This window comes from Nuphar pumila, chromosome 5 (genome assembly GCF_984573655.1).
Source record: "Nuphar pumila chromosome 5, dmNupPumi1.hap1.1, whole genome shotgun sequence".
NCBI lineage: Eukaryota > Viridiplantae > Streptophyta > Magnoliopsida > Nymphaeales > Nymphaeaceae > Nuphar > Nuphar pumila.
This window is the reverse complement of record NC_143253.1, coordinates 14847154-14859905: the sequence shown is the minus strand read 5'-3', so window position 1 is coordinate 14859905 and position 12752 is coordinate 14847154. Positions and strand designations below refer to the sequence as shown.

At 35.9% G+C, this 12752-nt stretch overlaps 1 protein-coding gene and 1 pseudogene across 4 annotated transcripts in view; one reads left to right on the top strand and one right to left on the bottom strand.

The window, feature by feature from the left end:
- The window catches only part of LOC149836891 (polyadenylate-binding protein-interacting protein 9-like), a 38320-nt gene extending 31899 nt beyond the window's left edge, over positions 1–6421 (top strand). For 2 of the 4 annotated variants that reach the window (XM_090005643.1, XM_090005641.1), the window contains 7 exons: positions 3035–3107; positions 3225–3337; positions 3482–3541; positions 3750–3797; positions 3897–3965; positions 5985–6046; positions 6125–6313. In XM_090005643.1, the coding sequence (XP_089861769.1) occupies positions 3035–3107; positions 3225–3337; positions 3482–3541; positions 3750–3797; positions 3897–3965; positions 5985–6046; positions 6125–6176 (477 nt within the window). In that variant the 3' untranslated portion in view covers positions 6177–6313. Of the gene's footprint in view, positions 1–3034; positions 3108–3224; positions 3338–3481; positions 3542–3749; positions 3798–3896; positions 3966–5984; positions 6047–6124; positions 6314–6361 lie in introns of those variants that run through there. The other 2 variants (XM_090005642.1, XR_016431846.1) reach the window with 2 other exon arrangements.
- A 4192-nt stretch (positions 6422–10613) lies between these two features.
- LOC149836890 (glucan endo-1,3-beta-glucosidase 11 pseudogene) lies at positions 10614–11708 on the bottom strand (annotated as a pseudogene).
- Between the last annotated feature and the right edge of the window lie 1044 nt (positions 11709–12752).

Sequence of the window (12752 nt, the reverse complement as noted above, 5' to 3'; positions counted from 1 at the left end):
AATCCGAAGTTTTTTCATGTTTTAAAATCTTTCATAATCTAATTAAAAATCAATTTAAAACAAATATTAAAGTCTTTCGCTCCGACTCTGGAGGAGAGTTTCTTTCAAATGAATTTCAATTATATCTAAAAAATCATGGAATTGTGCATCAAAAATCATGCCCTAGGACACCTCAACAAAATGGGATTTCTGAAAGAAAACATCGTCATATCATTGAAACTACTAGAACCCTACTTATTTCAAAAGAAATTCCAAAGCAATTTTGGGCTGAAGCTGCCCTAACCGCAGTCTATCTGATAAATAGAATGCCTTCTCAAACTTTGGAAAACAAGTCTCCTATTGAAAAACTCTTTAAAATTTCTCCTGATTTAAAAAGCTAAGGGTATTTGGTTGTAAATGCTTCGTGCTTCTTGAAAAATATAGCAAACTCTCTCCTAAAGCCATAAAATGTGTCTTTCTTGGTTATGCTGATAATAAAAAAGGATATCAATGTTATGATAAAACAAATGATAAACTTTATGTTTCTAGAAATGTTACCTTTCTAGAAAATGACAGTGGATTTGATTTTGAAGTTCCTAAAAAAGAATCCGAGTATGCTTTCTTATTTGATTTGTTACCCAATAAAGGTATTAGTAATGATATTGAAACCTTCGAGTCTATTAATGACTCAAGTAGTGAACCATCTCAAGATCTTCTTCAATACTCTAGACGAAATACTGGGGAGCATCCATGTGCCCTTGACAGATATAATCAATTAACAAATACTGAAGAAACTAGTGTTAGAAGGTCAGAACGAACACATAGGCCTCCAAGTAGGTTTGTCTCATATGAATCCTTCTTACCAAACTGCAGGGCATGTCTTCTAGCCATTCATTCCTATCATGAACCATCCAACTATAACGAGGCCAAAAATATAAACGAATGGGTTGAAGCCATGAAAATTGAATTAGATGCATTACACAAGGCTTACACTTGGGCAATTCAACCTCTTCCTATCGGAAAGAAGACAATAGGGTGTAGATGGGTGTTTAAAATTAAAACAAAAAGTGACGGGTCTCTTAAGAGATATAAAGCAAGACTTGTTGCAAAAGGATATTCTCAAGAATATGGTATAGATTATGAAGAAACCTTTGCCCCAGTAGCTCGTATGACTACAGTTAGAACTCTAGTTGCTATAGCATCCATTCGAAAATGGCCGATATATCAGTTAGATGTTAAAAATGCATTTTTGAACGAAAACTTAAATGAAGAAGTATATATGGATCCTCCCCCTGGTCTGTCTATTGAAAAAGGCATGGTCCTTCGTCTTCAAAAAGCCCTATACGGGCTTAAACAAGCCCCTAAAGCATGGTATGATCGGTTCAGTGGTACGATATTAAAACTTGGATTTAAATCTTGTTACACTGACACTGCTCTTTTTGTGAGATCTACAGGTACCTCATTGATCATTCTTCTTTTGTATGTTGATGATATGATCATCACAGGGAATGATCAAAAGAAAATTGAAGATATTAAAATTTTGCTTAAAAAATCTTTTGATATGACTGATCTTGGTTTTTTGAGATTTTTTTTAAGAATTGAAGTAGCCTACTCACCAAGAGGATATATTTTATCTCAAATCAAGTTTACAGCTGATATTGTTGAGCGTTCAGGAATCACGGACACAAAATATGCTGATACTCCTGAAGTAATAAATGCGAAAATGCGAGCTGAAGATGGAGTATTATTAGATGATCCAACCCCTTATCGACAACTTATTGGATCGTTGATGTACTTGTCCATTACAAGGCCAGATATTGCGCATGCCATACATTCTGCAAGTCAATTTCAACATGCGCCCACAACCGTCCACATGAGTGCAGTATTAAGAATAGTTCGATATATCAAGAAAACTATATCTAAAGGACTATTCTTATCCTCTTCCTCATCTTTAAGTCTTATTTCTTACACTGATTCTGACTGGGGATGAGATCCCAATAACCGTCACTCAACTACTGGCTTTTGTGTATTTTTAGGTGATTCTCTCATTTCTTGGCGATGCAAAAAACAACAGAAAGTGTCTTTATTCTCTACGGAAGCTGAGTACAGGGCAATGGCTACCACAACCACTGAAGTTGTGTGGATGAGAGCACTACTTTTCGATATGGGTGTTGATGTCTCAGAACCTTCAAAGCTATGCTGTGATAATAAAAGTGTCATCTATATAGCCAGCAATCACACATTTCACGAGCGAACAAAACACATTGAAATGGATTGCCACTATGTGCGAAAAATATTTGAAGGGGACCATTACATTGCCATATGTCCAGTCCGAATTTCAGATTGCAGACTTCTTCACCAAAACTCTTCCACTACCTCAATTTTTGTATCTTCTTAGCAAACTTTCGGTGATTTCCCCATAAGTTTGAGGAGGAGTGTTAAAAATAAAATTGTATCCAAATACCCAATAAGGGTATTTTTGTCTTTTATCATATAGTACAGTCCACTAGGGACTGAAATGTAATTTAACATTATAAATAAATAAATAAACTGTCATACAGTCAACAGTCATATTTATGACTGTTGTGCACAACAGTCAAAATATGACTGTTGTGCACAACAGTCAAAATATGACTGTTGGGCAGCAGTCCAACTAGACGTTGGACTGCCACCCAACAGTCATAATAATGACTGTTGGAAGGCAGTCCAAAGAGCTGGACTGCCTCCCATGTGTTGGAGTGAGGCTCTATAAATAGAGCCTCACTCCCTTGTTATTCCTCAATGCTTTTAGAAGCATTTGAGGGTTTTCTCTAGAGTTTTTTTCCATCTTATAGGCTTGTATGCCTCTTGTTTGGTATTTTTATCTCTTTTGAGATTGTATTTGGTCCATTAGTGACCAACTTTAAGTGAGTTTATTAAAGCCCTTTGTTGGCATTGTGTTTGTTTTCCTATTGTTCTATTGTACCTTGTTTCATTACAATTTACATATTTGGTTTGTTTGGTTAATCACTAATATGTCTAGCTGTGACTAAATTTGAAAAGATGTTTACTGAAGGTACTTGATTGCCGTATTTGTGGTGATCCTCATTCAGTTCTTCGATTTGCATTTGTAGAATTTGCTGATGAGAGTAAGTTGCTTGTGATCAAAATATCTTTTTTTGAATTCATTGCAATTTACATTTCTTTGCTAATAGTGTTTTGTTTTATGAAGTTTGGCTTATCAGTTGTCAAATATGTGTAAACAGAAAGTGCAAGAGCAGCTCTAAACCTTGCAGGGACAATGCTGGGATATTATCCTGTGAGAGTTTTACCTTCAAAAACTTCTATCTTGCCTGTGAATCCCACTTTTCTTCCAAAGGTGAGCATGATGGTTGCAAGCCTCTCTTTATGGCCTTTTGCCTTTTCTGTTTTCATTTTTGCTTTAGACTTATGTGACAACAATTGAGTAATCCTACTTAAATTGCTTGATTGACTATGGGTCGATTATTGAATCTGAATACAGTCTGAAGGTGAAAGGGAGATGTGTGCACGCACAGTATATTGTACAAACATTGATAAGAAAGTAAGTAATGCAAACCAAACATTGATAAGAAAGTACGTAATGCAAACCTCATGAATTTTTGCAAGTGCTTTAATTCATCTGTGTTGTGTGTTTACCCATTCTCTGCTGCTTGGCATCTTATAAAATTTTTACAGGGCTTATGTGTTTCATCTTTTAGCTTGAATATAGGTATCAATATTCTTCTGATTAAACTAAAATTATTTTTCAGGTTTCTCAATCAGATGTAAAGATTTTTTTTGAGATGTATTGTGGTAAGGTCAGAATACTGTTTTAAGAAACCTAAAGTTCTGTCCTATCAGTTTTAATTTAAATACAAGCCCTTTCTAATTAAATTGTTATTCTGTCTATAATGCAGGTTTCTCGCTTGAGGCTTCTGGGAGATCATGTGCACTCGTCCCATATTGCATTTGTTGAGTTTGTGTCGGTAAGAACTAACCTACAGTTACATTAGCTGCAGAAGAGTATATGTTTATTGTTTTCCTTGGGGTTCCAATAATTCATGGGTCTGGCTTTTCTCTTGCTTGCCAGTTAGGGAAATGTGTAAATTTTGTATCCCATTTTAAATCTTTTGCCACTAGTGTGTTTTATAGTTCTGTATCTGTATTTTCTTTTTGGTACTGAACACCTTTAATCATTCAATCAAGAATTCTTAATCATTAGGTCAAATGCCTATGGAGTATTCTGCTTGTTATGAACTTTATAAAGATAACCAACCATTATTGAATTGCTGCAATTCATGGATATGAAATGTCGTCTTGGTCATGTCCACCAATCATGATTGGATGACAATATGCATTATGTGCAATATTTTTCTTTTTCTTACAGTAAGTTGGTTCTCGAAAAGGATAATTTGGGAATCATCGATCATCAAGAATGATCTAAGTTTAGATGGTTGAGATCAATGCATATAATTCGACAATGCGGAAGTCATCTTGAATTTCAGAACTAGAAGTTGGTGAATCATGATTTCTGTAGTGCATACATTGACAAAACAATTTCGTGGTTGGCTACAGTGTTGTCACAATCGGTCTGAATAGGCTGATTCAGATCGAATCGGCCCTTAGCCAATCCAAAAGAGGGGTTGATTCGCCCCCCCTCCAAAATTAAGTGATTTTGGCTCGAATCTTCTGAATTGGCCAAAATCGGTCTATTTGAAGTAGGATCAGTTATAGACACTTTATGTAAAGTGTAAACATGTGTTTTATTTAATGGGTTGTGAATTGTGATGCTACTTTATGAACATTCTTTTAAAATATCATCTTTATGAATGTTGTCTATATTGACATATATTATTTTGTTATTTCTGTATTTATTTTTCTATTTTTTTTGTATTCTTTCTATTTTTTTGAATGAAAAATATTCTGATTTGATTCTTTGGGTTTTTAAAGAAATTGATTCACCTAGCGAACCGATTTTAACAATTTGGAAGGACATGGACATAGATGGTCTCATACAAGTATGAGACACAAATTTATAATTTTTTTGAAAAAACCAGGACATGATGATGCACATTTTTTATTATTTTAGGATATTTTCTTGATACTTTAATATATAAAAACATATTTATTATTAAAAATATTAGTGGAAATTATTAACAACTATTAAAAATTATAAATAATGTTTATATGTGTCATAGCATGTCATGTGGTGCGTCCAATGTGTCTTGCTGTGTCACCTAGATTTTGATTGAGGGAAAGAGTCATATGTATATATAAATTAATGTTACTGTATATATATAAAGTATTTGCTACAGTCGATTGTATATTTACAATCGACTTAGCAAACAACATTTTTTTTCTCACATCTAACACCATAGATGTGGTACATGGTTTTATTAGTGGGAACCGGCTTTTGTATAGCTGGAATCCACACTGTATACAGGTTTTTCCAGCATCCAAAAATCAATGGCTATGAATGCATTGATTTTTCTTTACTCTCAAAAACATGCTTTTTTCATCGAGAAAACATGATCCAAGGGTCAATTCCTACTAAATTGAGCATGCTGAAGACATCTGTGTGGCTAGATTGAGACAAAACAACACACACACACACACACACACACACATATATATATATATATATATATATATATATATATATATATAGAGAGAGAGAGAGAGAGAGAGAGAGAGAGAGAGAGAGAGAGAGAGAGAGATGCAATTGGTTCATTCTATGATAATGCATTAAATGACAGTAGGAAAACATAAAAATTCTCTGGGTCATATTTGTTGAAGTTATGTATCAAAACATATGATTTAATATATTCTCTGGATGTCTGCATAATTTATCTCTTAGGATATTTGGTTTCCCATTATAAACCAATGGCATTATAATAATTGATATTTGGACTATATCATTTATTCTCTCCTGTTTCTGTTCCTACAGATATTCTTGGTCAACTGCCTTTTTTTTGTAATTTTGATTTGCTTTTGACATTTTTCAGGCACAAAGTGCAATGAATGCACTAAATTGTAGTGGAGTGATATTAGGATCACGACCAATCAGGTAATGTTTTCCTGGAATACATACGACATGCTTTATATCTTCATATTTTGCATTCTGATGGGGCTTTATTTGGTCCAGAGTAAGTCCTTCAAAGACACCTGTGAGGCCTCGGGTAGCTCGCTCATCCTAAGAATGATATTTACATAATTCTTCACGAGGGTCTTTGAAAAGGTTTCTCCAATGTTTTATCTTAAAGTACCATCTTTATTGGCAGCAGGTTTTTTTTTTTCAGATACCAACTTGTTGCTTTAATTATGTACTTGACATCTCTCTCTCTCTCTCTTTATATATATATATATATATAGAATGTTGCAGCATTAATGGTAAACCATGTCAGTTGCACAATGTGAATATGATGGGGAGATTTTTAACATGCTTTGCATCTTCATGTTTGTAACTTTCTCCTTTATGAAATTTGTCCTTTGTGAAATTGGACTGTTTACCCTGTAATAGTGGGATGAATTTTCTGGACTTGATGGTACGAAGAGGAAGATTGTGGATTTCAATCTTCTGTCCATTGTAGAGCTTGACAGGTTGGTCACTGTAGCCCTACCGCCTGGAGTTTGATAATGCAAGATTGCCACAATTCTATATTCCTTCAACTAGGTTCTCTGCTGGCCAAAAGAAAGAAGGAAAGAAGAAAAAATGCTTAAGCTTTAATTGTTAAATAACTATCTAGGCACGTCATTCTGTTGAAGATAAGACTTCTATAATCCATGTGAAATTTTGATTTGGTAGTGACCGTTTCTTCTCTGTGTGTGTGTGCAACTCAAAATCACATAGAAGAGAATCAAAAGCATTCAAAAACATTATTTCTAGCTTAAAGTGCGGAGGAATACTTGTCAATCAAGATGTGTTAAATTGAAAGGAAGTTTACAGCCATAAAAACCAACTGATTCTATTATGTGATCGCATAACTGAGCTACCTTATCCATTACAATCGTCCATGGTTGGTTGTGCCTGCAGACTTTCAAATTTGATCGCATGTATATTAATTGTTGGCCAGTTTTTTCTTTTTACTATCAGATGATTGCTGCATTGGTATGGCTGTGATTATTGTATCTTGCAAGTTGTGTGGCTCACTCAAATTGAGTTCTGACTTACAACGGTTGAAACTGCACAGCATATCTCCTAGTTTAAAACGTAACCTTTGCTCTGCTTTCTGAGATGTTTACTACACATAAGTTTAAACTAGGGATGGCAGTGGACCGGGGCGGGGGTGGGGGACAAGGTCTCCACCCGCGACCCATCTCAAAATCTGGACCTCCATCCCCGCACTGGTTTTGATTTTAACCTTCATCCCAGCAGGGAGAGGTGGGGCGGGGCCCCGTTTCCCCTCTGTCCATTGCCATCCCTAAAGAAGGATTGAGGATGGGGCGGGGGAAAGCGTAAGTCCATCCCCACACGGGTTTTGATTTTAACCTTCATCCCAGCCTACATCCCCGTTTCGTGTCCTCCATCTCCTGTCCAAACGGGGTGAGGCGGAGCGGGGCCTCATTTCCCCCTGGTCTATTGCCATCCCTAGTTTAAACCAGTTTTGTCAGTATCGTCCTGAATCGGCTTTGGCTGATACGCATCGCCAGTAAATTGGTACGATACTGACCTGAATTGGCTATTTTTTTAATAAATGTAAAAATAGCTTAAAATTATTTTTTAATGGCTTTAACATGTGTTAAGTGCTGATTGACACGTAATATTTTTTAAATACTTTTTAACTGATTTAGAACGTTTCGTTTGAGAATCGGTATCGGCCAAACGATACAGGTCCAATTGGGATACTTCGATACTGACTACATTGGTTTAAACACGACTTTAGTTATTGATCTCTTGTGAGCACTTGTACTGGACATGAATGACGACCAAATTAACAATAGGGATATTTCCACTTAAGGACCAACCTTTTGCCCCTAATTTCAAAATGGGCCTCACTTTTTTGAATTTCCTGATATGGGCCAGTCTTTCTGAAGAGTGCTAAATAGAGTCCTCAGGTTAAACTCCAACATCCTAGAAACGTGTTTCTTTTGAGTTTTCTATATTGCCCTTTGAAGTAAACACCCACACATGGAAGATAAGGCTAGATATTTTACTGATTTGAGGGTATTATTATCATTTGACACAATTTAACTCAGCTTTAACCTGATTTGATGGTCAATGGTGATGGTAGGTCTCTGTTTGACGGTTAAAAAAAAAAAACTGAGGCTCATATCAGGAAACTCAGAAATATGAGACCTTTTTTGGCATTATGGGTCAAATGAAATGTTGGCCCTTGAATGGAATTTCCCCTCAACATCATAGAACTTGATTTAGTACAAATTGGCTTACACAGAGGGCTAATGATTCGAATATTGTGGCAAAATTATCTTTAGATGGGATCATGAGACAATAGCCTTTTCTATTTAGCACATTAAATATTTTCTCTGTCATGTCGAAGTCTGCATTGAAGCTGAGGATTAATAAAAGATGGTTACAACTCTGGGCACACAAACTCGTGATCTGTATCCTTTTAACACCTCTCTGTTGGCTTTTTGATATCATGCAGTCAATGGGAGATCTTTGTTTTGACGTTCTAAGATGGTACAACTAGTCTTGCAGCTCAACTTAAGGAGCAGGATAGGGATGTCAATGGATTGGATTTATCCGATATCTGACCCGATTTTGATTCCGATAAGTCGTATTTGGTTAAGAAAATTGAATTCGGATTTGATTTAGGATTTCATAACCGAATCTGATGAATATCCAAATCTGATTACATGTACTAATTCCAATTCAGTATTAGTTTTCCCCATCTGAATCGGAATCTAAATTCGAGTCCCATTAGCCAATATCTGATTAGTCAGATTTGGTAATGGCTACATTCGACCTGAATCTGAATCATTTACATCCCTAGAGCTGGACTGCAATAAATACCAAATTTAGGGTATCGGATCTCGAAAGTTGTTAGGTAGAGTTGTTAGCTTAGGTGATAGCATTCTTGCCTCTTAAGATGCCATTTGCAATCTCTGTATGATGCATTATCCTGTTGGTTCTCACTGCAGCTACTTAAGGGAAATGACCATCAAAACAAAGAAAGTAATTGGAGTTAAGGTTATTGACCTCTTATCTTCTTAACTTGCAGATTTTCTTGAAATTTTCCTGAGAAAATCTCATTTTTTGAAAATATCCCGAGATATTCCTTTGCCAAGAGTATACCGAGAACAAGATTTGTAACTATGGTCCTGAAAAAGGATTTCTTTCTTATTAGTTTAGCTTGGACATGTCTCGTGCCTTAAAACATATTCTTACTTTCCAAGAGGGTTAGCTTCTCCACCAACTTCTCCCTTCTAGAGAGGAGAGGAATCGTGCCCTAACATGCAGTTTACACACAAATAAACCGTGACACGACACTTTCTTAATGAGGCCAAGAGATCGAATTTCTTCTTTCTTATCTTAAATTTGAAAAATTATCCTTTCGAAGTAAGAAAAATTTAAACAGTGACATTTATTGCCCTCCATATAAATTTAAGGGTAATATAAGTCAACATTCATGAACTAGCAGAAAGATACAAGCGCCCTTTCATGGCAATGGTATCAAGATCAAGTTTGACCCATAGCAAATGAAGATTATATGAGTTTTGATAATAAAGTAAATATTTTGATGCTTCTAGTTATTTGAAGTGAAGGAAAACATTGCCAAAGCTTTTGCAAATATAAATCTTTTTTGTCGACATTTTGACAAGGGCAGGAAGCATTTCCCTTTGCTTTACATATATATATATCAATTTGTCATTAATGATTGTCTGTGGGATCAAATAAAAAAATGCCATCTCATTAAATCAATGAAACAACATATAAATACAAAATGAAAAATCACCATTCTGTGAAAGTCCACGCCTGCAGCCTGTTTCAAAGTCATCAGTGAGTTAACAAAATTAGCAAATTATTCTCATTCGAAAAAAAAGCAAATTATTGATAGTTTTATAACACTAGAATCCTACTTTAGATCTATTGAAAGTAAGCGAAAACAAATACTAAATAGTATGATAAATTCATATTTATAAAGATAAATGAATATTTTTTACCTGTTGAATTTTAATTACTTATTTTCCTATTTAACTACAAAAAGATGAACACGCACGCACATACACACACACACACGCTCTCTCTCTCTCATATATCTATATCTATATATTATTTATTTGTCTTTGTTTTGGCAAGTTTCTAAATGAATCTAAAAATCAATGGCTCATATTGCATCAAAATTTTATAACAAAATCAACTATTTGATTAAAACAATTTGTTTCAATGCATGTTACAGCAATGCTAAACACATCGGCAGGTTCATAAAATGCAAAAAACACCTGCAACATTGAAAAGTAACCGATTCATTCTTAAACTGGCTGAAGGTACCAATTGCTCTCTCTCTCTCTCTATCTATCTATCTATCTATATATATATATATATATATATATATATATATATATATATATATATATATATATATATATATATATATATATATATATATATAGAGAGAGAGAGAGAGAGAGAGAGAGAGAGAGAGAGAGAGAGAGAGAGAGAGAGAGAGAGGTCAGGCAATGAAGAAGAAAAAAAAATAGGCGCTCACCTTGGTACCCTGAGAGATCAATGACACAGAGCCAGAAGCCTTTGACATCCCTGTAGCGAGTCCCACATCGTATGCCATGGTCCCATTAGGTTGATAAAGTCCATAATTCCTCTCAGATGTTGGTCCAGGCTTCATATTCTCATTAAACAAAGCGAACAAATACACTGCCAACTTTTGTTGAGGCCTAAGAGGTGTGCCCTCATTTTCAAATTGCCTTCTAAGCAAATTCTTGTTATAGGCCTCAGCATTGTCTAGAGTTGCACCATATTCATTTGGGTCCCCCTTGGATGGCCACCCAGTCTCAGCTACCCTAACTTCCAACCCTCCAAACCCTAACCTGGCCATAGCAAAAGTAACAGCATCCACTTGTGCGTAAAGCATGTTGTCATAGTGAAGATTGGTATAAGGGTCCACCATCCCTACATTTGGCTCAAAAAGCGCATAGTTTAATGAAACACTTGATGGGTCACCCTTGTAAGCAAAGTAAGGGTAGGCATTGATCCAAAATGGGGCTCCTGTCTCAACCAAGAATTGCAACATGAGAGTAATTAGACCAGCGAGGTCGGCACGAAATGATCCGGCTGATGGGGGGAAAGAATTGGCAAGAACCGCTAACGAGTTTGCACTTGAGACGCGTATCAAAGAATCGAGGCCTACTTGGGCTAGTGCACCATGGATGCTGGTCATGGCTGGAACCAAGTTGAGCATTAGAAGGGTGTCATCAGTGGTGAAGGCTTCATTACCAATGGAGATTTCACCGATCTTGGTTGCAGGTACGTATGGTTTGATGTGGGTCAGCACCCAGTCAAGGGCTTGTTGAGGGTCAACTACTTGGACTACAAGTTCATTTGGTAGGGTTACAATGAGGTCAATGCTGGAGTTTGCAAATGCGGCCAGGACCTGAGGGTTGGTGTCATAGATTCTTATTTTGGTGACGTTGAGCGACTTGAGGAGAATGAGGACCTGGTCTGGTGATGGTAAATTGTTGGCTATTTGGCCATAGTTGATCCCAAAAGTTGCGACTCCTTGTAGCAATCCAAGTTCTGCAAGTGTAAGGCAAAAACATGTCAATGAATTGTAACTGCAACATCTCTCTCTCTCTCTCTCTCTCTCTCTCTCTCTCTATATATATATATATATATATATATCGAAAAATTTGTTAAAGAGCTGGTTCTTAGGTTTTTTATAATGGAAATCACATGCCTGCAGTTAGATTTGCAAAAAACACACATTTAAAATTTATTTTTAAAAGTGGTTGCATCTTCCCGCTGAGAGAGAGAGAGAGAGAGAGAGAGAGAGAGAGATGTACCTAACAGCAGGAATGTGACAAAGAATGAGGGAGGGACAGCGAATGAGTTGGGAAAGGCAGCCATATGAGGAGGAGAAAGTTTTGGAAGATCTTTGTATATATAAATGCATGGTGGACGCATAAACAAACTTAAACCTAAAGTTACTGTTGTTTATGCTGATATTGATTAAGGTGATAGCCATAGTGATGATGTTCAATTCCTTTCTTTGCTTGCCTGCAAACTCTGATTTGATTTGCCTTCTTACCAATGTTTTCCTTGCCAAGCACTTGAACCCTCTCCATGACATCCCATTCACTCTAAACATTGCACTTTTTCTATCTCAGAACTGTATTCTCTTCTTTCATGTCATCCTCACAAGGAAGACATGTACCATTATTTACCAAACTGCCCTACTTTCCAAATATACTTCTTTTAAAGCAAATGAAAAAGGATATCACCAGGAAAAGTCAAAGAACAAAATCTAGACAAATCTCCTAGTTGTCCAATAGGAACTCACATGGTGGCCCACTGATAGTGATCATATAGGAAAAACTTAGGGAACCAAGAGTAGGTCAAACATAACAATACATATATAGTGCAAATCTTCGATCTTTCTTTTAATTTAACTTTGTTTTTTATTCTTAGGGTAGGTTGCCGAGTTTATCTACACAAGGTACTATGCTTAGACCCACATGCATATTCTTACCTTTACTAAAACTAACCATGTTATTAACTGATCTAAACTTTAATACAACATTTTCTGATCATGATGGAGGGGGAGACCCCATATATATGAGCATCTCTTTCGGTTATC